This window comes from Pseudonaja textilis, chromosome 1, assembly GCF_049901715.1.
Source record: "Pseudonaja textilis isolate UNSWEBS1 chromosome 1, rPseTex1.2, whole genome shotgun sequence".
Taxonomy (NCBI): Eukaryota; Metazoa; Chordata; class Lepidosauria; order Squamata; family Elapidae; genus Pseudonaja; species Pseudonaja textilis.
In genome coordinates, this window is record NC_141990.1 from 50,984,245 (window position 1) to 51,009,762 (window position 25,518).

At 38.3% G+C, this 25,518-nt stretch overlaps 2 protein-coding genes across 7 annotated transcripts in view; both read left to right on the forward strand.

Annotated features, from left to right (window-relative positions):
* Nucleotides 1-1,448: 1,448 nt before the first annotated feature.
* On the forward strand, nt 1,449-12,596 carry FAM177B (family with sequence similarity 177 member B). 2 transcript variants are annotated; one of them, XM_087933959.1, is made up of 6 exons: nt 1,449-1,816; nt 3,374-3,532; nt 5,458-5,524; nt 5,869-5,966; nt 8,825-8,987; nt 12,523-12,596. In XM_087933959.1, exons 1-6 carry the CDS (start codon nt 1,790-1,792, stop codon nt 12,582-12,584), a joined length of 576 nt encoding a protein of 191 aa, XP_087790085.1. In that variant the 5' UTR covers nt 1,449-1,789; the 3' UTR covers nt 12,585-12,596. The 2 variants fall into 2 exon arrangements, with proteins under 2 accessions (XP_087790085.1, XP_026551490.1); XM_026695705.2 differs by lacking the exon at nt 12,523-12,596 and having other exon boundaries at nt 1,453-1,816; nt 8,825-10,661.
* Nucleotides 12,597-15,284: 2,688 nt separating this feature from the next.
* DISP1 (dispatched RND transporter family member 1) overlaps nt 15,285-25,518 on the forward strand; it is a 68,678-nt gene continuing 58,444 nt past the window's right edge. Inside the window, exons 1-2 of one of the 5 annotated variants that reach the window (XM_087933990.1) lie at nt 15,285-15,760; nt 18,304-19,130. The gene's annotated coding sequence lies outside the window, so the exon portion shown is untranslated. The remainder of the gene's footprint in view (nt 15,761-18,303; nt 19,131-25,518) is intronic. The other 4 variants (XM_026695704.2, XM_087933999.1, XM_026695703.2 and 1 more) reach the window with 4 other exon arrangements.

Consider the following 25,518-nt stretch of genomic DNA (forward strand, 5'->3'; position numbering starts at 1 on the left):
GTAAAAGCTGCTTTTATCTCTTGCTGAGAGTTGGGAGGCATATACGTTTAAATAAAGTAATATTATCATCAGTGCCAGAATTCCATTGCAGAAGAATGAGCACTTCCATCCCATTCTTTGATGTTATTTCCATAGAGCATCTTGATTCCTTCAATGTTCACTATTTATCCTTTATTGATGGTGAGTGTGGCACATTTGGCCAGTCCAAACTCCACTGTAATATCTTGGCTGTTGAGCAGTGATTCCGTTTCAGATCATGCCTTTCCACACAGCTTTAGATTGTCCATGTAAAGGAAGAGGGATAGCAAAGCTTCTAATGTTCCTAAATAACTATTTCATATTATAAATTGACATTCTGCTAGCCTCTGTTCTGTAATTTCTGATTCTGCATAGCGTTTTCTTCCAGAACTGATGCATTCTTTTCATGTAAGCTCTCCTCATTGGACTTGAGTTGTAATGTTAAATCATTATTTTTTCTTCATTTTCAATCTACATATATTTGCAGCCAGGAAGCAATTTATGGTTGGTCATTATTACTATTGAAGGGCAGTAGGAGGGAGAAAGAATTAAATGGAGGGCTATTGAGAAACAAATAAAGTACTAAAATATAGTACTTTGTTATAGGTTCTCCAGGGGGCACTGTTGCACTGTGAGATTTGTTTATTAAACCCAATGTTTTGGGACAACTTAAAGACAAGCTGCTATTATTATTATTATTATTATTATTATTATTATTATTATTATTATTATTATTATTATTATTATTTTCCAGCATAAGATTTCATGGATCAGAGTCAATGTGGACAGAAGAAGAAACCAATGATGTTAGAGGGAGACTGAGTATAGGTAGTTAAAGAATGATCAGAATTCAAGTTTTTATGATTTCATGAGACATGTCTGGAAATAAATGCAGAGATTGGAAGAAAAACTTCAAAAAAATCCATCATTGTTTGCACCTGGATTCAACATTTTTAAGTTGGCAGTGCAGTACCCCTTCAACCACTACCCTCTATTGAAAATATCAAAGAGGAAATGTATATGAAGATGCCTGTGTCTTGTTCTCAATTTGCACACAACAAACAGAAACGTAATCTACCTGCTACTTTTTAATGTGTACATAAAAAAGGATGGGGGTGCCATACTGATTTTTTTATGCCTCCCCGGAACCCTTGTTTTCTCTTCTTATATTGTTCTCTCACACACCTTAAGATGTTAGCATGTAGCAAGTTATGTATGATGTCTTAAAAGACATGGCAGTGCTCTAAAGCAGCCCATAGATGGCATAGCATCTACAGTTCCAGATAAGGTTGCTTTTCAACAGAGGTGCAGTGTTTTTTTGTTTTTTTTTCCTGGCTGATTAGATCTGCTGGAAAAGAACTGTATTCCCGGAACTTCTAAACCACAAAAGCATTTGACTTAAAAGGAGGGAGGGAGGATTGTGGACCATAGAAAAAAAGATACTGAAGATAGCTCCCCAAAAGGGGAATGTATTTATAATCATATGTGTAGCCATTTTTTAAAGTCTCATTTTGCATTCCTTTAGCTTTCTGGTTATCACTATAAATATTTAGATTTGGTAATTCAATTACGGAAGAGGAGAAAGTCCAGCCCACATTTCAAACTTGGCCAACCCTTGTTGACAAAGGGATATCCTGGTCTACTATACTGCTTTTTGTCAGCTGGCCTCCTTTGAAATGCTCTTCTTTCCAAGATTTCTCTGCGTGGACCCCCAGTGATGTGTTATACATCTTCTATCTCAGCATTATTTTAATCAGATATTATTTCCGTGATGGACAATTCCCCAAAACCTCTAAAGGTGAGTTCTTGTTCTGTTCTTTCAAATCTCAATGGCTTTGAAGTTGATACAAGTGGAAATTCTTTGAGTTTTTCAAAGACTTTACAATCTTTGTTACAACAATAACTTGGAAGATAATGCTGAAGAATAAATTTGTTGTTTAGGGAAAACTGTTATTATACAACAAAATGCATACAATTATTAAAATGTGTGCTGATATGCAATCTTTCTTCTTAATGGGTTTTAAAATTTACTGCTGATAGTCAAGTATTGTTTTGAAACAAGCTGAATGTACCTGAAGGGTGGATTTAGAGATGAAGAACAAAGCATGCTTCATTTTCTCATTTTCTTTGGCCTTCAATCATAAGGAAAGTTGACTGGAATCTTGATGGGTAGAAACAAAGTAAACAATATTAATCATAAGGACACTATTTGGCTTATGAATATCCTGATAATCCTTTGGCATAAGCCTTTTCAACATTGTAACTATGTGCAAAGAACAGAACATACTCGTGATTTTTGTGTGAAAAATGAGAGAGCAATGGAAGTTTTATGTATATGTGTGTGCGTGTGTGTTGATTTACCAGCCCATCTGGAGTGAAAAGTAAAAGTACAGGTAGCCAACAAACCCTCACTATTTTCAAGCATTAATATACATAGTATTATACCAAATCAATGCCTCAATAATAAATCTGATTTTTGGTTCACATTAAAATGGGTAATTTCATCTTTTAACGTTCATGACAGTTGATGATATTATTATACTAAATGTCCCAACTTATTTCAAAGGACTACTTCTTTGTCAGAGGATTGAAAGAACAAATGTTGTGCCATGTATTACAACACATGAAAGCAGTCTCAAGTACACATAAAACGTATCTCCAGGAACAACACCAGAAGTGGTATTCAGTAGGTTCTGACCAGTTCTGGAGAACCGGTATTGAAAATTTTGAGTAATTCGGAAAACTGGCAAATACCACCTCTAACTGGAGATTTTACAGTATCCTTCCCCTGCCACGTCCACCAAGCCATGCCCACAGAATCAGTAGTAAATTTTTTTGAATCTCACCACTGAACAACGCATATAAGCACACTATAAAAGAATGGGGGGAAACAGCATGGTCATGGCAATTGATTAATGTTGACTGAACAACCTTTTCTTGTTGCTCAAACGTTCTCAACGCAATATTCATAAAATTTAAATCAGATTTTCCTCACTTGTTTCCGAGGTTTTAGTTAATTTTAGAAGCCTTCAAATGAAACCTTCAAAGTTGAACAAGTTTGTTTTTATTCTGGGAGGTCCTTGGTGCTCTCTGAGCTTGGTTGCTTTTTTCTTTCGTTTTGGCTGACATTACATTATCTATCTAGGACATATGATGATACCATTGATGATGTTACCTAGTTTGGTAATGAAATATCTACAGAAAAACAACCAAGACCAGAGAGCCCTAAGGACCCCACAGTTCAACTCTGAGCTACAAATATTATGTTTTTATTCTATTTTTAGAAGGAGAAATACAAATTGTCATCTTTTCCTAAAATTGTTTTGGCTGAGTTGATTTTCGTTTTGATGAACAGGAAGGAACAGTGAATGATGGAAGGGAACTGGGAGATGATACTCTAAAGGAAAATAAATCTCCTAGAAAGATTATTTATTTTGCAAATGGTGAAACACTGGAAGAATGCAGTTCAGAAGATGATGTTGAGGAGGACAATCAGAAGCCATTACTTGACACTGTAAGTTTATGATGGCTATCATCATCATCATCTATTTTATGACTGCTGGTACATGAGGGCAACCAATGGATCCTCTTTTTTTTTTTTTTACCACTGAAAGTCAACAGCAACACAATGGCTGATCATGCCATGGAAAATAAGCTTTTCCTGCAATCTGGGGTTTGTTACTGTCATTTGAAGAAGTTAGTTTTTTATGCGTGCTATAGAAAGGAAAGAAAGAAAATGTTGTGGCCTGTCGGCCGCTGGTCTCTCCAGCAGCCAAATCAGATGAGGAGGAGGCATAGGAGTCAGGATCAGCATCAAGGCAACCTGAGGAAGAGGGAATGGAGCTGTCAGAGAGAGAGAGAGACAGAGGCAGAGCCTGGGGCATCTGTCAGCCCTCAGATGGAGAGTCAACAGCCTCCAGGTCTGGAGGTGGTTGATGAGGAAGAGGAGGAACACCTGGGTCCAGTGCCTGACAGGCGGATGCACAGAAGGCAGAGGAGAGGGAGAGCAGGGGAAATCTGTGGGCCGATCCTTGGGACAGAAGAGCCACTGCTGCTAGCGAAGCCCCACACTAGCTCTGGGGATAAAGGGTAGGGGGCAGAGATGAATAGATGTGGCAGACAACTATCTATCTCCCTGCCAGACAGACTTATTAGCAGGGGTGGGATTCTACCAGTTCGCCCCCATTCTCTAGAACCGGTTGTTAACATTCTAAGCAGTTCAGAGAACTGGTTGTTAGAAGAAATTACTGGCCTAAATCCTGTAAGGAAGGCAGGAAGGAAACATTCTGGTGTTGCTTACAGAAACTGCCTCTCCGTTAACCCTTATTACATTCTTGGCAGGACTAGACTTTCTGTCTCAGGAACCTCTCTGGAGTTTTTTCCCCCTCCTTTGCTGGTACTTTGCTTGTGTGGAGTGACCATTCAAAGTTACAATGGCACTGAAAAAAGTGACTTATGACCGTTTTTCACACTTACGACTGTTGCAGCATCCCCAGTCATGAGAGGCCAGGGGAGGAGATGCGTGCCTCGATGTGAGTGATATTCAGTTGGCCACGCCCAGCCAATAACATGACCATGAAGCCATGTCCATCCAGTCACATGACCACCAAGCCACAGCCACCACCTAAGCCACGCCCACAGAACCAGTTGTTAAAAATTTGAATCCCAAACTTTTTGCTGGGTCTGCTGGAGCTCCTAATAAAGGAATCATTGATTTAACTTCAGAAGGTTTGTTGTGTTCGGGGAGCTGGGTCAGAACAGAAAAGAAAGGAGCAGACCAGCCTCAGTGACACAAATGCAAAGACTTTTTAATGAAGTAAGTGATATGAACTTCAGAAATATTTTAGAATCACATTGTTGACCTTTCAGATGTTGCTTCTAATATGTGTGTGTTGTGGGGGAACCTGTATGCAAAATATATCTTGTCTGCAAAAATCTTTATGTCTTCCTGATGGATTTCTTGGCTGCTGATAAAGGTTATATATTTTACTCGTGTAATATTAAATATTAATTCCTAGCCTTGATTGTTTTATTTTGTCCCTGCTTACCTTCTATTACAAGCTCTATTATTTCATAGCCATTCTATTTCATGGGTACAAGGAGGCTATTGTTTATTCATGAAAAAGGACAAAAAGGGAAAATAAGATAGGGAAATAATTTTGGTGGGGGGCAGGGAGAGAATTGCCCTATTACTATTACATTTCATTTGGGACTTTTTTCTCAGAAAAGTGATGCTTTTCTTTATATAAGTAAGAATGAAATTTCAGCAAAAGTGACTACTTGATTGTAGTTTTGGTACAGCAATAACTTCCTCTTTCTCTTTTTGCAACTGAAACCTTTGATCTTGCTCTGAAATGCACCCACATGGTATGATTGCTTTGTAGCAGCTGCAGATGAGCCTCTGTATTGTTACCAACAGACCTCTGGCTTTATTCATAGGCTAATCTCTCTTGGGGTAATTATCTACGAAGCTGGGCACTTCAAATTGTAGCCACAGCATTTTTTGGTAAGTATATTGGATGGGGGGAGCAGCTAAGTGTAATACCATTCTTACTAGTAAGATAAGAATGTTTAGTGCATCAGCAATTCCTGAGAAAACCTATGTTCTTACACCTTTATCAAGAAATTAATAATGGATTGTGCCTCAGCCACAGAATTTATTTTCTTCTTCCAACAATCAGAAAATAAATTGCATGTGAAAAGGAAGAATTTGTGGACTAATACTGGCCACTATCTACTAATAGATGCTTTGATTGTACTCATACTCCACGTATACACTTGCATATCTGCACACACACACACAAAAATCTATGACTTGTTCAAACTACTTTTTTTTCAATATCTTTATAGCTTGTGAATTTCTTGGTGGGAAATTTGTCACATTCCTTGGACTCAATGAACCTAAATACCAGTATGCAGTAGATGAATACTACAGGACACAAAATAAGGTAAATATAACAAATGCAATGTAAAGGCCTTAAGCAATTTGTTGGCCACCATGATTTGGGGATTAAATTTTAAGTTTTGTTACACCCAAACCATGAAGTACTGGGGCTTCCAAAGTCCTGGAATGAAACAGAAAGAATGATGTAATGAATATTAATTTTAGCTCTATTAAGAAGCTGACCCACCTAAATAAGTTTAATGCTTGAGATAAAAATAAACTCCAACAATTGTCTCCATGTGAAAGGCTATCAGTTACCGCTTTAGCAACATACACAATCTGTTCTGAGTGGTGTATATAAGCTTTGCTTCAAAGTAAAGTAAGACTCATGGAAGTGGTATTAAGCTATATACAAATGTACTTAAATGTTGGGCATTTCCCCAAAATTATTATTTGGGTTTGTTTTTCCATGTTGTGCCATGCATTTATGTAGTGGTTGTTTTGTTTCCCCAATGTACAGATCTGTACAGGTCTCACAGCATTGCACAGCATATACCACATTGCTCAGTTTGTGTCTGGGTATTTTATCCTTGAAATGAACAAGCTCCTGCCTTAAAGTATTCTTGGGTTTAAAGTTAAACTGTCCACATTCCGGACAGAGTGGATCATTGATTTGAAAGAGGGCTCAAAGAGGCTGTCTATGTTAAAACTGAACAGCCTTCTTTCAACAGAGATAGAGGGATATGACACCACCGACCTCCTGTCTAAAACACTGTCCTTTCAACCGTCCCAAGAAGGTTCCAGACTCATTTGCACTCTGATTCAAGTGACCCTAAGGATACAGATAAACCCTCCAAGTGGCCTCAATGACTTTCAGAGAACTAACAACCAATCTTCAGAATGCTAATGATCAGATGACTGCCAGCAATATAAATCCTTCCATTCCCCATCATTTCAGTCAGAGCTGAAGAAGTTTCTTTGATAAGAAGTGAAACGTTTTTAAGGAATTCCCTCGCCACAGAAAGTCCAGTTGCCTTTTGAAAAAAGCACCTTTGAGACAACCATGACCTGGATGATTCAGAATCTCCATAAACAAATGGATCATAAAAGGGGAGGGAGGGTCATTCTAGCTGTCTGTATAGAAAAATCAGAGAAAACAAATGAGAGGCTTTGCCCTAAATTGCTAATATAGAGGTGTTTCATTTTAAAAATAGATTATTTGCTAGAATTCTTGTTATCCTATCATCTGTGTAATAAATGTCAGAGCTGTTATATTCTCCTTCTTGGATTAACTATTTCCCAGCCAAGTTTCAAGGAAAAAAGCCTGATATCAATACAACTTTGTGAATATATGCTTCCTGTTGTCTTTAAACTATTCATCAGTCATTGAATTGAACGTTGAGCTTAAATCCTAGGATTGTAGATTTTAAAAGCTTCATGCAGTATTTATACCCATCCGCACCCCCACCAAATGGTGACCATAGGTATCAATATGCATGCAGACATTTTCTTTTATAACTGGGGACTAAGGGATTAAAAGGGACTAACCCACTTAGTCCATCTGAATTTTTATTTGTTTTTTATAATTGTTTGGAAATTCCAGGTATGTCCTTGGCATTGGGAAGGAGGAAACAAGTAAAAAAGAATAGTTTATCTTTTACAATGTATTCAAACATTTATTCCTTTAAGAAATAATTACGAATCAGCTATTTTGCGAATTACTACACAATTATGATTCATGGCCCAGGATGTTGATCCTTATAAACTACTGCACTTATGTAACAACTTCTCATTTAACTTTTGTTTTAATAACTTTCAAAGAATTTAGAGCAAAGTTACTGGTCAGCTTGTAATGTTGAGAAACCTGTTTGCTCTGTAAAGTTGGTATTTTATTGGAGATATTTAAAATCTGATCATGTGGTAGAGTAGCTAGAAGCATATGCCACAAATGCAATTAGCTTAGACCATGAAATTAATGAAGAGTAAACTAAAATCTGGGTGACATATAAGGTTTTTTTTTTTAAAAAAAAGTGACTGAGGGTCCTTTGAATATCATAATACATAAACTTTGTTGATGTTAGCAGTAAAACTCAGAAGTAATTGTACAATCAGGCAATAACAATGGCCCTTATTCCACAGATGATAGATAAGGAAAAAAATCATCCTACTGTACCAAGTGGGGCAACATGACATTGATTGTGCTATTTTTTTTATAATCAGAGTAATATATTAATTCTAGTATTCTAATAGAAGATCATTACACACACATACACACTGTAAGATCAATTTGCCATGTAACCATGATAGATGGGTCTATGTTCCAAAAATGTAATAGATGGGATTAAAAAAACCCATATAATTAAGATGACTTATGAAAAATATAGCTTTGACGGAGAACCCTAATACAGACATACCAAAAAATGGGATTGTTTCTATAATGCTTATACAGTGTTATTAATACAACTTCATATGCTTTTGATTCATGCACGGATAACTAGATCAATCCATAGCCTAATTAATGTGGAAAGGACTTGAACCTACTGGAACAGGGTGGACTATGCACTCAAAAAAGTATCAGCATCGAGATTTCTCTCTGCTGCTTCAAAATGAAATCTTGGTGCTGATACTTTTTTGAGTGCATCCAGTCCACTAAGTTCAAAACCTTTCCACATTAATTAGGCTATGGATTGATCTAGTTATCTGTGCATGAATCAAAAGCATGTAAAGTTTCATTTTAAATCAGCATTCTCTAATGAAATACATAACATAAAACCTACAACAGGATCCTATTTAAAAAAAAATCAGAAAAGAAAAGTAATGGGAAGCCCTGTGGTTATCAGTCATTCTTGCTTTCCTCTATCAAAACTTTCTAGAACATATTTTGTTTTTACAATGCATAACTTATTATCTGGGCCGTTTCAGAAAAATGAAAGTGATGAAGATGGTGAGGAGATGCCAAAAATGAAGGAGACAACCACATCAAATGAAAAGTACCACCTGGAAATGAAGCAGCTAAGATACGGGTCTATTAATTGTAAGGATACTCAGAAGGACACTGTTGCAAATGTAAATGAACTTGAAGAAGGTGGGTTGCAAAATTTAAAATAAATCAAAATTATGAGATATAAAATGTGCATGGTTTGGGGCTGGATCAAAATGTCTAATGCTCAGGTACATGTACTGAGAGGTTAAATCAGTCTTCTTGGTTGATTGTTTGGTCTTTATGGATTAAATGGACTGTTTTAGACCATATTATATATCAGCATTACTGCTGTTAATCTTTCTGGACTGTACTTGGCTAAATTTTATTTGGGGTTGTACCACTCAGAGTCATGTCATGGGCTAGGTAGAAATATAAATTCTTTAAATAAACAATCAATAAATAAACCAGTCTTTTAGAAAAAAAATTCAAGAAGAAATACTACAAGAGACTCTGTTGTATATGCTGATACTAAATAACAGTATCAAACAGTGAAACACCTTAACTTTAACAGTCTGTTTATGAATTGAACTGCATTACATCTTCATTGTTATTAATATAAATCTTTCATGGGCATGTCTTGGCAAAGGTGAATTATACATTGAAAAAAAAAGTACTGCAAAACTCCAGTAATGATAGGCAAGATTCCCTGAAAGATTTTGCTGACTGTTGTTCCTAAAGCACACTGTTCTCAAACAAAAGGAATTGTCGTCTAGCATCTGTTCTCATTCCAAAGGGCCAAGTGGATTCTGTGTGAGCTCCATGTATTCCAGAATCAATGCATAGATAGTTCTTGACTTATGGCTGCAATTGGGCCTTGAATTTTGGTTGTAACTCATGACTGTCATAAGTCAAGGCACCCACATAATGGGGATTTATTTTATGACTGTTTTCATGATGCTGTTAAGTGAATCATGCAGTCATAAGTCCAAATGCATGTTCACTAAGCTTTTCTGCCAGAAACTTTCAAAAAACACACCAATTGCTGTCACATGACCATGGAACACTACAACCAGTTGTAAGTCTGAACTAGTTGCCATGCAACCAAAATGCAGTCATGTGACCTTGGGATGTGTGAATGTGTGCAACATTTTATAATGGCCAGAAGTATCTTATTGAGGAGTGATTTCTGATGCTCCTTGGCAGCTTCCCATAAGCAAAGGCAATAAGAAAACTGGCAGGAAGTTGGAAGTCACTCCCGCTCCACTGCTGTGCCCAATTAGCTGGTGGCAAAGTCCAATAGGGGAGTACTGATTGACTGCTTTGGAACAAAGGCTGAAATTTGAAATCAGCAAAGGAAGGATGAGAGTCACAGATCCATGCTGGTGAGGTAGGGTTGGCTGGCCAGCACTGGTGATTGATGGATGAGCCCTCTTCCCTTCTGGAGGGAGGGGGCCTCTCAATGACACACTGGGATGGGGGAAGGGATGTAGTTTTCTTTACAATCCACAGTTCCCTTTCCCAGTTTTGTTCTTTTTACAGCTAAAGATTAGGGCAGCCATTTTCAATCTGCTGACTGACTAGATCAGTTGGACTTTAATTTTTATTATACCCAGCTAAAACAGTCATGCTATCTTGGAATTACAGACTTAGTTACCCAATGTATCAATAAGACAACCAAGATGGGGTAGGCCAGATTACATTTTTGCGAACAAAAAATTATGGTCCTGAAAAATTGTAAAGAAATGCAGAATGTAAATAAGAAAAGCATTCAAATAAACAATATTACCGGATATTTGTGAAAAAAATTACTTTAATAAATACTGTCCATCAATTTTAGTGCAATGATTATTTCTTTTACCTCAAGATGGCACTATATTAAAAGGTCTAGCTGCTAGTGCACAGTACTGTAATGATAAAAAGCAAAGTCAGATACAGCTATACATAAAGGGGCAAATCTCTAAAACGTAGCTTGGGCAATACTTTTGTTAGGATGATCTGAATATCTGGTAGAGCAAGCAGTGTTTTTCAAACTTGGCAACTTTAAGATGGACTTTAACTCCCAGAATTCCCTAGCCAACATGCTCTTTGGGATTCACTATACTCTGGCTTTTCCCCTCTTATTCTTCTAGTAACCCAGGAGTAACTGGATATTTGTTTTATTTTTAAGAGAGGAGGACTAGCATAATGTTATTCTACTATTTTTATAACAAGACGCTTGATTCTCACTAATGCCACTATCACTTATTCCAAGATTTCCCCAAACTTGGATAGCATATAATTCAACCTGAAAATGGATCATTTCTTCTTTTTGCCCTGTGTTAAAAGTATACAGGATGTCTCATCTCAATTATTTTGGTCCTGCAGTTGCCTTCAACTAGTCCAAAGACATGAGCTACAGTAGTCCTCTTTCCTACAGCATGGAGACTGAAGTTATCCAAACTTCAGAAACTCCAACAGTAGCTCCAAAGTGACATTCAGTAGCTCAGGGAAAGATACCACATTGACATATTGTTATCAGCATTATCTCTCAATGGGATATCATTCAAGATGGTTTCATCCCCTGGGGAAGATCTTTTTAGCTTAGAAAGTAATAGCGATTATTCTGTATAAGAAAGAAACTGGTATGTCTGACACTGAAAAACAGTGGAATAGATCTAGACTAGTGGCCAACAGCAGGCAGAGTGATGATGGTGGATGAAGGTATAAAGTAAAGTAGTAGGCTTTTTTTCTGTATTGGGGAATAACTGTCAGGATTGTTTTTGTTTCTAAAATTTGGTAAGTATATGGAGGTAAATGATACAAATCACTAACTTTTGGTAAACATGTCACCAAAATTGGAGAGGTCTACAGGTGCCACAAAAAAAGAAAGAAAGAAAGAAAGAAAGAGAAAGAAAGAAAGAAAGAAAGAAAGAAAGAAAGAAAGAAAGAAAGAAAGAAAGAAAGAAAGAAAAGAAGCTGCACAAATGCCAAACACTGTTGCCTCCTTGTAAATCCTAACAAATGCAATGGGATTTATTTTTGAAAAGGTAACCAAAGGAAGACAATTAACTGAACTGGTTATATTCTCAATTCAGCAAAATCATTTTTCTAATGGTTATGTACAGAATAACGCTTAGATTTAAGGGTTTAATTAATAAATTAGACTCATCATGTGTAAAATGTAAATGACTAAACTGTTGTCTCTGATCACTCAAGCAGCAAATACATTTTAAATACACATTCTTAAATATTTTCCAAAGAGCAAGCACAATTTTTATGAGTCCTTTCTCTTTACATGTATCAGAAAGCATCCAGGGCTGGGATTCAACCGGTGTTACAACCGGTTCGGTGAGAGTGTGTTTTGCTCTCTGTGTGTTTGTGTGTGTGTAGCATTTGCAAAAAATCATCAGCTGTGCCACCTGGACAGCTGACAAGTGCAGCATTTGAAAATCCTCTTCTTTCCTGCTTTTTCAACCTCAGCTGGGCCATGCAAAGCAGCTGAGGTTGAAAAAGCAGGAAATAAAGGACAGCCAAGAGGCAGGCGGGTGGGCCAAACAGACGACCAGAAGGTCGTTGCAGTGAACCGGTTTGCTGTCAGCTGCTCTACGGAGCTACTGGTTCTATAGAACTGGGTCGAACCAATAGCATCCCACCCCTGAAGGCATCCCTGCTAACTTGAATAGGAGAAGCCAATGGGTTTTATATTTTGTTTTTACAGGAAAACAAAAGACAAAGAAGAAAGAAAAAGTGCAAGAAAAGGAAAATAAAAGCAAAAACTAAATTTAAGAAATATCTAAATGACCTCCAAACTTCTTTTCAACAGCTAATTCAATATTGTTCCTCCTCCCTCTTAAATGTAAAAGAACAGTACACTTCTATTTTCAGTGGTCATCATTTTTCACTGAGCAGGCAGGTTCATGAAGAATATACATGGAACAATGAGGGAGGAAGGGCCCCCCAATTTAGACAGCCAGATCAAATGAGATGAATAATGGAGATTCAAGATAGGAAAAAATACTTCTTCATAGAATCGGCTAGCTGTCAGGATTCCAGTGATCGCCCTAATTAAATCATGAGTCTTGAGCCAAACTTCAAAAAGCTTCAAAGAATTCATTAGGAGTGACATATTGGCATGACCTGGATGTAGCCGATTCTGAGACATATAATTCACTATCACCTTTGACCCTGGTTTTCCCCCACCCCTCTGGGTATATCATAATTCATAGTCTCCAACGAAACACATCCATTGCCAAGAGTCATTAATCTGGGTCTCCAATCGCATACCAGAAACTCCAGTCGGTCAGTATAATCTTTGCAAGGTATGCATGGAATGTATTTTCACTTCCAAACTGCAGCACTGTTCTTTCAAAATCTTCCCCCATCTCCTTTCTGTTGGCAACTATAAAACGGGCATAGAAAATGTTTCATGAGTTAACACACAGGCCATTTCAATTGATAGAAGTAAAGTCTTAACTACAAATAGTGACGAACACATTCCTTGTTCCTGGACAACACAATCCTTTACATCCATATTATTAGCTTAGAATAATAAGCTGTTATTAAAAAAATGAATATGGAGGTAAATAATTTTCAGGGTTGTATATGCTTTGGTTAGGAAGAGACTGTTCTGATCTTGTGTGGGCAGAGAACACTGCTACTCATTTCAGTATTTTTTTTCAGACTTAGAGGCAAACCTGAAAAATGCTACCGCATTAAGGAATCTACTAAAGTAGAATCACTGCTTACTACATACTTCTGAAAAAAATGTTTACATAGAAAAGTCATATGATAAGGTAGTTAGATACTGTAACATCATTTGGTAAATATACTTTTCCTTTTTTTTCTACCCTGTTTCTCCAACAATATGGCCTCCCCCAAGAGGAAGTCCCAGCATGTTTTATAGGCATGAAATGAAATTAAGCCCCTCCCCCCAAATTAAGGCCTATATTAAAACATGCAAAATGGGGGGAATGGTGGGGAGGGGTTGCCGTTATGAAGTACTTTTGTTGCACACTCGGATATGGTGCTGCCTGCGTTAACCCCGATAGTAAGTGCCTCACCAATGCCGAGGTCAACATCCAAGCCATCGCCACCCGCCTGCCCAAAGATGCAAGGGGGGGAAATTAAGTCACCCCCGAAAAGACAGACTAGCCATTTTTTCGGGGCTCAAAAAAAAAAAAAAAGACCTGGCCTTATTATATGAGAAACACGGTAGCAGAAAGATATACAACTTGCTTTCCCCACAGATATTATTGGATTGCAAATGTCATCATCCTTAGTACTGATGGGATGGGGGCTAATGAGAGCTGGAATTCATTACTGTAACATCTGGAGAACAATATACTGTGCGCTAGATTGCCCAGATTGTTATAATCTAGCAGAGAATATATTCTCAGAATTAACCACTGTGTTTGCTACAGTCACTGAAGCACTTAACATACATGATCTGTGATTGCCATTGGAACCACAAATTACCATAAATTTAGTCTAGCATAGTTTAGTCTAACAAAACCAGTGGATCGTCTTTGGTTCAGGGTGTTATGAAGACCCAGAAAATTGAGTTAAATCAATTGGTTAAATTCTAATTAAATCAATTATGAGAAGTGGTTTTCTGATAACGCAGCCATACTGTCTGCAAAACACTCAATCCACACAACAGCCCTTTTCCTTGACTGCCATTCTAATGTTTCTTAGAAAGCAGGAGTACCCCTCTACCATCATTTTAAATCTGTGCACATTCGTATGGAAGATGATCTTTCATTTTTTACTTCTGATGGTTGCATTGTTCTGAGGTCATGTGATCGGCGTTTGCAACCTTCCGACAAGCAAAGTCAATGGGGAAGCCAGATTCACTCAGCACCCACTTTACAATGGCAGTGATTCACTTAACAACAGTGGCAAGTTGTAAAATGGGGCAAAACTCACTTAGCAAATGTTTCACTTAGCAACGCAAATGTTGGGCTCAATTGTGGTCATAAGTTGAGGACTCCTGAAGTACAGCTGATTTTTAAATGCCAAAGGAAGGATTACCTCAATCTGGGATGCAATCATCAGCCGATCACTAAATGGCAGCAGAGAGTGAAAAGTATTCTGTATTCCTTTGCTATGGTCTAGATTTCTGTAGCCCTACCTAAATTATATATTCTATTTTTCCTTATCGCCCATCCGTGCCAGCCAATTCCTCCCCTGGTCCAGCCTCCCTCCCGCTTCAATTTACAGCTTCAAGATGCGCACACTATCGCCACCCAGCGGAAGCCGACTGAAAGTGAAGCCCTTCCGCAAACATAAAACAGCATTCTAGGAGATGCCATTATCTCTGGAAGGGCGGGGGGGGAGAGAGAAAGAAACAAAATTAAGAGGTCGGGAAAACAAAAACGCACCTTCTTCAGTGAATGGCGGTAAAATAATGGACAAAGATAATGCTATGTTTATTGGATGTGACTGGTTTGTTTTAAGAGACCTAGACATAACGGTGGAATAGTAGCGAGCTGGTGTCCCCCTCTTGCTTTCAGTTGGACTAGTCGCTCAGTTTTGGAACGTTGATCCTTTACCCCGGAACGAGTCCCGAACCCGAGGCGCAAAGAGCTGTTTCGGAGGGCTTTATTTACCCTAACGCGGTGGGTAGACTTTTAGCTGTGGATGAGGCTTGCTTTTGGCACGTATTTTCCACCTCCAGGGCATCGCCACCGATCGTTCCTTAGAACATAGCCCAGATACGGTGCTTTGAAAGCAGCTTCATTCCAGCAGTAGTTTTGTACCACCACGCTATTGCACAAGCCACAACCTTACATCTGTGTCAGTGTACAGCCCCCTTGCTAAGCTTTTAATAATCGCCTTTTAAATACTTGCTGCGGCCTAGATGCTGGTTAGCAACTAAGGACACCCTTCTGAGTTTAGCTTTATGATTTCTAAGTACAGCTTTCGACAGGGATCGAGTTGTATCTCTAGCAGACAAGGTAAGTGATGCAGGGGTCTAAAAATGCACTTTTAATACTACTTTTAAATATTAAAATGCTGGCAAGTATTAGAAAGGATATTGATTTCTAAATTCGTTGCATCATGTGCGAGGTTTTGAATATTGAGATTTTCCTTGTGCCTAAATGTGGGATCCCATATGCTTTTTAATCACACCATGTATCAATTCTATCAATTCTATTTAGAAATAGTTACTGGGATATTATTAATAGCTTGTCATGTCTGTGTTTTGTCTTCTGATCTTACTGGCTGCATTTACACAGTAGATGTAGAAGCCATGTTTATTGAATGAATTATATGTTGTTGTGTTTGCATAACATGCTAAATCAAAAGCCCTGCTTTGCAAACCACATAACCCACAGTGACAAACCACATTGTGAATTAGTATCCATACTTTGCTTGTTTATACCAATGTGTATATAAACACAAATGATTTATTTAATAAATCTAGTTAAATCTAGTTAAGCATTACTATTACTACTACTACTAATCCTCCCTTCCTTTCACCCATCTCTTTCCACCTATGACTGTATGACCATAACTTTGTTGTTTGTATCCTAACAATTTATTTGACTGTTTCCTAGTATGACTTGATTGCTTATTGTATCCTATGATTATTATTAAGTGTTGTGCCTTATGATTCTTGCCTCTTGATGAATGTATCTTTTCTTTTATGTATACTGAGAGCACATTCACCAAGATAAATTCCTTGTGTGTCCAATCACATTTGGTCAATAAAGAATTCTATATCTATATCTACACAAATCATAGTTTGCAATTATCCCTCTGTATCCTTAATCCAGGACAAGAACTTAGTGGTTCCTGTGAAACAGACATTAGATAGACATTATTTGAATAATAAGGCTGCTTTTATATTAGTCCACAGGAAAAGGAGGAAAATAGGTAGATCAAAATGAGGTCCAATTATAATTATGTTACCCTTTTAATCTATCAATTCATATCTGTTACTATCCTGTGCAGAATTTTGTAAGACTCTTGTTTAAAGTGCAGAAACTGTGCAATCAGACAAGGAATGAAGACTGCTATTAAGCTGGGGCTGGTGTTTTAGTAACTCATATCACTTGGTAGTGATCTGTTAATATACATATAGATGTGAATAGAGGAAAAGGATTGGTTGACTTTTTTATATTGTGAAAATGCATTTGGACCTGAACACTATTTTCTAAAGTTCCCTGCTACAATTACTAAAAGTAATTTCCCCATTTTTGTGGATTTAGAATATTTTGGATTATATCTATAACAACATGAATGTTAGAGATGAAAAGAAGTGTAGTTCAACTACTGGAATTCTGGAAGGGGCTAGATTAGATAAGGCTGTCTGGAGGAAATTGACATCTGCTTGTTTTTTTTCCTATGGTTTCTTGATTTTTCTGGCTTTTTCTATTTTCTGGTTATTTGGAGACATAATATATTTTATTCTTGCTTTGATTTTAAGAAAAACGTGGAATGTGTGTATGTATGTATATATTCTTTTAATGAGGGGGATGATACAGGGGAATGATAAAGTTGAACATGAATTCTCATGTCAGATGTGCTTACCTTATGAACTACCAGAACACCTCTGGAAATAATTGTGTGAATGTATAGGGGTATATATAAAGGCCTTCTCAAAAAAGTTTGCAGTCAGCAGTTTGATTATGAAATCACTATGTGAAGAAGAGAGACAGTTTGGTTTAGTACTTAAGGCATCAGGCTAAAAACTCAGAGAGTATGAGTTGTGGTCAGCCCTTAGGTACAAAGCAAGGTGGGTAACCTTGGGCCAGTCCCTCTCTTTTGGCCCTAGGAAGTAAGCAGTGGTAAACTACTGCTAATAAACCCTGCCAAGAAAACTTCAGTCTTGTCCAGGCAGTTACCTGGCATCAGGACTGACTCAAACAAAAGAGAGAGAGGAAGAGAGAAAGAATACTAGAGAAAAAAAGTTCTACAAAAATATATATAGATAGCCCTTGAAGTACAAGCACAGTTGAGCTCTTAATTTCTGTTGCCAGTTAAGTGACTTTTGCCCCATTTTACAACTTATCTTGCCACAGTTTTTAAGTGAATCACTGCAGTTGGTAACATGGTTGTTAAGTGAATCTGGCTTCCCCATGGACTTTGCTTGTCAGAAGGTCACAAAAGGTGATTGCATAATTCTGGGACGCTACAGCCATCGTAAATACTAATCTGCTGCCAAGCATCTGAACTTTGATCACATGACCATGGGAATCCTGCAACCTGAAGTGAAGTGAAAAACAATCTTTTTTTCAGTGCTGTTGTAGCTGAATGGTCACTAAATGAATTGTTATAAGTCGACACAAAGGCTTTCCACTGCACTGAGAACAACTGTAGACCCCTATGCTCCCTTCCACACAAGAACTGAGCTGATATTTGCTGGCTCAAATTCGTTAAATACCTTCCTCTCTTCCTCCCCCCCCCCCACATTTCTTATTTATTTTAATAGTTGCATCTTTGTGGGTTTAATAGTTGCTACCTTTGTATGATTAGTGTATTTCTTTGTTTGCAGGAACTCTGTCTTCTCTCACTTTCCTGCTCCTGGGCTTCAGATTCCACTGAATTCCAGTTCCACTTCAAAATTACTGCTAGGGGGGATACACACACACGCAAACATTGGTGCTTGTTTCCTACTAAATAGATTTTAAAATGTAGCCTTTGCAGTTCTTGGAACTAGACATTCATGAAGCCTACTGCTGTCTCCCCATAACTTGTTCCTGCTTGCTTTCTAAAGTGTTGTATTGGCTTCAGGCATGCCTGTGCATAATGAGTGCTGCTTCATCCAAAAGTGTTCTTAAAATATAGGTTTTCACATTGGCACACATTCATATCTGAATACTGTTTTGCCCCTAGAGCATTTATGGCTCCAAAGTTATCCCCTTCAAGCACTACATAAAGATGTCTGTGATTTACTACTGATAGCCTTCTGGAGTATATGTTCTCAGAGTGACTAGCAAAATGCAAAGAAAGCTGTTTCAGATCAGTTGGCTCTTTTGAAAGAAAGCTATTAAAAGGGGAACCTTAAGCAGAACTTGCTTTACTGGGAGACTACTTTTTCATCAATTCTTTGCATAGTTCTGATGACAGTACAGTAATCATTTTTTCCTGAAGCCGAATTGCCTGCAGAAGAGCTAATTTCTCTCCTCTTCCTCGCAAATCCCCTCAAGATCAGATTTGACTTTGGAAACTAGGTGAAATCCACCTAGCATTGGATGCTGCCCTTTGTCTTTTGGTTCAGATGACAATTTCTCTATTATTATTTTTTTTGTATTGTCTCTCAGATATAATATCCTGTGCTGAGGCTTTTAGCAAATTTCTGGAAGGCTGTTAGATAATTCGGTAAGTTTCATAGAATCCCCTTTTTCTTTTGTGATTCTATTGCTAGCTATTATTAAAGCTTTGAAATGTTAATCTATAGCAGGGGTCTGGCCCACAGGGTGCTTAGATCTGGCCTGCGGGGCCATCCTAGAAACAGCAAAGGAGTGGCCCACGGTGCCTCTGCCACCGAAAACGGACCTCACAAGGGTTGCACACGGCCCTCCCGAACTCCGTTTTTTCTCTCAGAGGATTGCAGGAAGCCATTGCAGACAAAACCAGAGCTCAGGAGCCTGTTTTTGCTGGCAGAGTATTCAGACCATCATAGGTGCCCCCGACACAAGTGATGTTGAGCTGGCCATGTCCACCCCAGCCCCTGAGGTGAAACACAACCCTGATGTGGCCCTAAATGAAAATGAGTTTGACACCTTCTGATCTAGAACAAGGATTACAGATGGATGATTCTCCAGTTATTGGATTCCTATCATTCTGAGTCAGTGTAACCAGTGGTCACAGTTAAAGGGTGATCTAATAACATGTAATTCTGATGTCATTAAATCACTGTTCAACAATTACAAAGTCTGCACTACTATTACTGTTAATCTTCTCATCACTCCTTATCAGCCATCCCCTCCCATTTTTGATTGTAGGACTGCAACTTTGTCGCTTGTATCCTTACGATTTATATTGACTGTTTCCTAGTATGATTTGATTGCTGATTGTACCCTATGACTATCATTAAGTGTTGTACCTTATGATTCTTGATTCTTAACAAATGTATCTTTTCTTTTATGTATACTGAGAGTATTTACAGCAAGACAAATTCCTTGTGTGTCCAATCACACTTGGCCAATAAAGTATTCTATCTTCTATCTATAACGTTTGAGAAACTGAATTAAAAAAAAGAAGAATCCATTTTTTGGCCAACCATTTGAAACAATTTAAATTGATACCAATGGAGGAGAACATTTCTAGTCAAGGTTGAAATGAAGGGGTCCTTGGTGCTCTCTGAACTTGGTTGTTTTCTTGCAGATGTTTCATTACCCAAACATCATCAACACTGATTAATAGCAAAGACCCCTAATTTGAATTGAGTCTGTTACTATCCCTTATTGATGGGATTTTCCACCTTCAAACCAAGGAATGGAGAAAGAGACATTTTCAACAATTTATCTTCTCTCTGTAGCTCCCATGCTTCCAAATCAGTTCCAAGAAAGCATAAAAGTAATAACACATGGAGGAGATTTGGCAAAACTTGCTTTAATTCCATTGATTGAAAGAGCACTCTGATAGCTAAGCAGTTTGTTGGATGTAATTTCTATACTGGTTTAGATGGACTTATAGGAATCAATATGACCCTCTTTTCATCAAGTTTCCTTTAAATTGCTTTTTGCTATAAATATGCTAAAGGCAGGTGAAAAATTCTGTTAAGCAGAAAATTGCATTTTAAATAACAGATTTGATAGTTGTTTCCTAATACTAAACAACATATTTTGAAGTATATTGAAAGCAGTTTGGAGTATTATTTGGGAAGAAAAAAACCAACAACAATGCTCTCTGTTCACAAGCACATTACACATATTTATGAAAGACAATGAGAAATCATGGATTTTTTGCCAAGAAACTGAATTGAGCAGAACAAGTGCCCTTCTTTAAAAATGGAAGAGTAATCTTTCATGATTGGGGCTCCTGGAAATCATGTATTAATGTATTTATTTCAAGATGGCTGCGCACATGGATGCTGCAGCTAACTGCTCCTTCTTTCAGTGTATGGTGTGTATGATTTCTGTGTGTGTTTTGGATCCTTGATTGAATCCTGTGGGGCAAGGAGTATCTATAGTCAGCAAGCCTTGTTACAAATTGGACTGAAATGTGAAAAGGCTATTACAGATGATTTTATACATTCTCATAACATACTGAAGGAGGCAGCTAGGCCCCTGGGGGAGCCATGGATCACTATCCCTGTAGAAAGGAGGAAGAGGCAGAGAAAGAAGAACATGAAAAGGAAGAGAGGATGCCGTGCTGGGGTTTTCTTTAGGATGAGTAAGTTCCCACACAAGCCTTCAATTCCAAGTATATTTCTTACCAATGCAAGATCCCTGACTAACAAAATGGATGAATTAAGGCTACAGATTGCAAAGACTAAATTCATCAAGAACTGCTGTGTTTTGCTAATCACAGAAACTTGCTTCATTCACTCCTTCCAGATGCAGCTGTTGAGCTGGAAGGCTGCATAGCTCACCAGCAGGACAGGAGTAGAGATTCTGGCAAGATCAAAGGGGGAGGTTTAAGCCTTTATGTGAACAAAAGCTGGTGTATCAATACAAAGACTGTAGACAGCCACTGCTCCATGGATCTGGAGTATATGACTCTTAATTGTAGACCCATATATCTTCCACGGGAATTCAGCGTGGTTTTGATTACTGCAGTCTATATCCCACCTGATGCCAATAATACCATAGCTTTGGGATTCTTGTATAATGTTGTTAGTAATCAGCAGAATAAGTATCCTGATGCTGTGCATATCATAGCAGGGGACTTTAATCAAGCTGATTTAAAAGAAGTGCTTCCTAAATTCTGTCAGCATGTTAAGTGTGCTACTAGAGGAGCAAACATATTGGACAAAGTATATACCAACACCAAACATGGCTATAAAATTATACAGTTACCACATTTGGGACAATCAGACCATATGTCACTGCTTTTAGCACCAGCTTACATCCCTCTTAGGAGACGAGCTCTGTCTATAATAAAGACAGTGAAATCTTGGCCAGAAGATGCTTCCCAACAACTTCATGATTGTTTTGAGAACACAAATTGGGACATCTTTTACCACCCTGACCTAGAGGAGCATACTGCAACTGTTGTGGGCTATATCAAACACTGCACAGATACTATCACTGTGGATAAACGTATTAGGATCTACCCCAATCAGAAACCATGGATGAGCAAGGAAGTCCAGCACCTCTTGCGTGACAGGACCAAGGCCTTTAGGTCCAGTGATGGGGCAAGATACAGTGTTGCCAGAGCTAATCTAAAGAAAGGTATCCGGAAGGCCAAGACTGATTATAAGAGGAAGATTGAGGATAATTTTTATAGCAATAACATGAGGCAGGTGTGCTGAGGGATTCAACAAATTACAAACCATCAACCGACCAATGTCATCCCTGCTGAGGGGGATGCTTCATTGGCAGAGGAACTGAATCATTTCTTCGTTCGCTTTGAAGTGGAGATATCAGAGACAGATGAAACACAACTACCAGCCAATTGTAGCCCCCACCTCATTGTGGAGGAACAGGAGGTCAGGAACATTCTGAGGGCTGTGGACCCTAGAAAGGCTGCTGGTCCTGATGGTATCTCTGGCCGAGTGCTTAAAGACTGCTGATCACTTGGCTGGAGTCTTTACCAGGATCTTCAATTGGTCTTTATCCCAGTCCACTATTCCATCTTGTTTGAAGGCTTCCACCATTGTTCCGCTGCCAAAGAAGTTCCCTATCAATAACCTCAATGATTACAGACCAGTGGCACTCACTCCTATCATCATGAAGTGCTTTGAGAAATTGGTCCGCCGGCACATCATTTCTGGTTCTTCCGCATACATTTGATAAACACCAGTTTGCATACAGAAAAAAATAGATCTACAGAGGACGCTATAGCCATCACTCTTCACACTGCTCTGACTCATCTAGAACAGTGGGGTGGGGGGGGCGGCTATGTGAGGATGCTTTTTGTGGATTTTAGTTCTGCATTTAACACAATTCTTCCACATAGACTAGTGTCCAAACTTCTGGACCTTGGGCTTTCTAATTCAATCTGCCTTTGGATTATGGATTTCCTGTCTGGCCGCTCACAGAGGGTCAGATTAGGTAATCATACCTCTTCAGCCATTATTCTTAACACTGGTACACCACAGGGTTATATGTTGAGTCCCTTACTCTATACTCTTTATGTGCATGACTGCATTCCCACTCAGGTTAGTAATACTATTGCTAAATTTGCAGATGATCCAACAGTGGTGGGACTTACCTCTGGGGGATGAGTCTGCCTACCGAGATGGGGTGGACCGGTTGCTTTTGTGGTGTGGAGACAACAACTTGGTCTTCAACACCAATAAGACCAAGGAGCTTATAGTGGATTATAGAAGGAACACATCAGACATCCAGCCCTTGCTTATCAATGGAGACCGAGTGGAGCAAGTGGCCAGTTTTAAGTTTCTGGGTGTTACCCTAAAAGAGGACCTGACCTGGGGTGCCCACATTTCAGCCCTGGTCAAAAGGGCCCAGCAGAGATTATACTACCTGAGGCTTCTCAGAAAACAACAACTGAATGAGAAACTGCTGGTGACCTTCTACCGCTGCACCATAGAGAACATTTTAACATACTGCACCTCTGTATGGTTTGCCAATTGCACAGTGGCAGATAGGAAAGCACTCCAGAGGGTTAATGTCATTGCCCAGGAGATCATTGGTTGTTCTTTCCCCTCTTTGGAAGAGCTTTATAGCTCCCACTGCCTTAAGAAAGTTCAAAACATTCTCAAAGATCCATCTGATCCTGGGAACCCTTTTTTTGAACTATTACCATCTGGCAGACTGTACAGAATAATAAAAACAAGGACAAATAGGCTGAAAAACAGCTTCTATCCCAGGGCAGTAGCTCTTTTGAATTCTGCTATATAGTGCAGTGTTGGTGTGGTGTCGGAGGTTTCCGGTTCAATGTGTGAAGGGTGAAGGATGTGTGTTTGTGTTTATTTTCATGGTCATGATGTGCACTGAAGATGGTGTTTGATTTCATTGTATGAGGTGCAATGACAATAAAGTAAACTAAAATTAAGTATCTATTAAGAAAGTATTAAGCAAGTGGCAGTCCATAATCTATAACAACTACCAAGAGAATTTTTTTTATTCCAGAGGAAGTGTACTGATACAGCACCAGAATTTTTCACAACTATAATGCTAGCCCAAATGCTCGTTGTACCTCAGGTTGGCCTATACATGAAGAAAATCCTAGAGACAATATCCCAAAGGTGTGTTTTCGGGATGTGAAGTGAAATGCCTTCAAAAGGAAAAAATCCCAGAAAATCCAGTTGCCCCTTGAAAAAACACCTTTGAGACAACCATGACGTGGATGACTGAGAATTCTCCATAGACACCTAGAAACAATACAAACCCAAGTTTTTAAGGTCTTTATTTGCTGGACCTTCAATGCAGTACTTAGGCTTGAGTTTAAATGGTCAAAATTGAATATAGGACATGGATATTGGCATAGTGACTAAAGACCAGATTTTTTTTCACAAAAATTGCTATAGCTTGTCTTAGCTCACAATTTCTTTCATCATAGCAAAATGTTAAGAATCAAAATTGAGAACATCTGGAGTGCTTGTAGATTCCTTATTCCTTTGAACTATGGTTGGGTGATAAAGTTGGTGTTATAAAGATTGGCATTAGATATCAGTCTGAAGGCAGCTCACTCCCTCAGAACTTCAGAAATATTGTTAGACACAAGTTCTCGATGACCTGAAAGATATTTGTACATTTTTACTTCCTCTAGCATGGGGAAGGATTTTTCAGGGCCAAATACAACTGTTGGGTGGGTCATGAAGGGTCAAACATGACTTAGTGATTGAACAACAGGAGCAAAAAATTAAGTACCATATGCCAATATTCCCCTAGGGAGATATTGTCGCTCTACTGATTCCAAGGACATTAATACATTTTAACATGCCTTTTTTATTTTGACCTTTATAAAGATCTCTGAAAGGACATCAAATTCTTCTTTTACCACATTTTTTAATACAAGTAGGCCTCACTTAGCAACCACAATTGAAGTCTTCGTAACTAAGCGTTGTGGTTACTAACTGGAAAAATATATGACCTGAGTAGGCTTATGACTACAGTACAGATTTACGAAAGAGATGAATACTGAAAGAGGTATAGAAATAGTTTTAAGGAAAAAGGTTAGGAACAATGAGATAAGTGCTGAATAAGAGTAAGTGATCGTGCATAGGGATTATAGAAAAAATGTTTATAAGGATAAGCACAGGCTCAGTGGCATTTACTTTTCTAAGAAAATGCCGATATCTACTCAATTGCCAATACTCATCACCAGGATGAAAAGTCTCTCCTGGGTGCATACATTGTGTCATCACCCAAAAAATCTGTTTTGAAAGATCATTTTAAATTATGAAAGAAGGGTACTCCTGCTTTCTAGGAAATGTTAAGTGGCAATGGAAAAGACAGGGTTTATTTTTTTTCCTGTGCCATATGAGATGCATATGCTAATCTAAATTAAAAGTGAATTTGAGAAATTACAATAATGTTAAAGGCATAAGGAATACTTAGAATATGTTCTGTTTGAAAAAAAATCATTACAATGTTTTTCTTTCTGTAATGCTCTTGGATTCTTCTATGCTCAA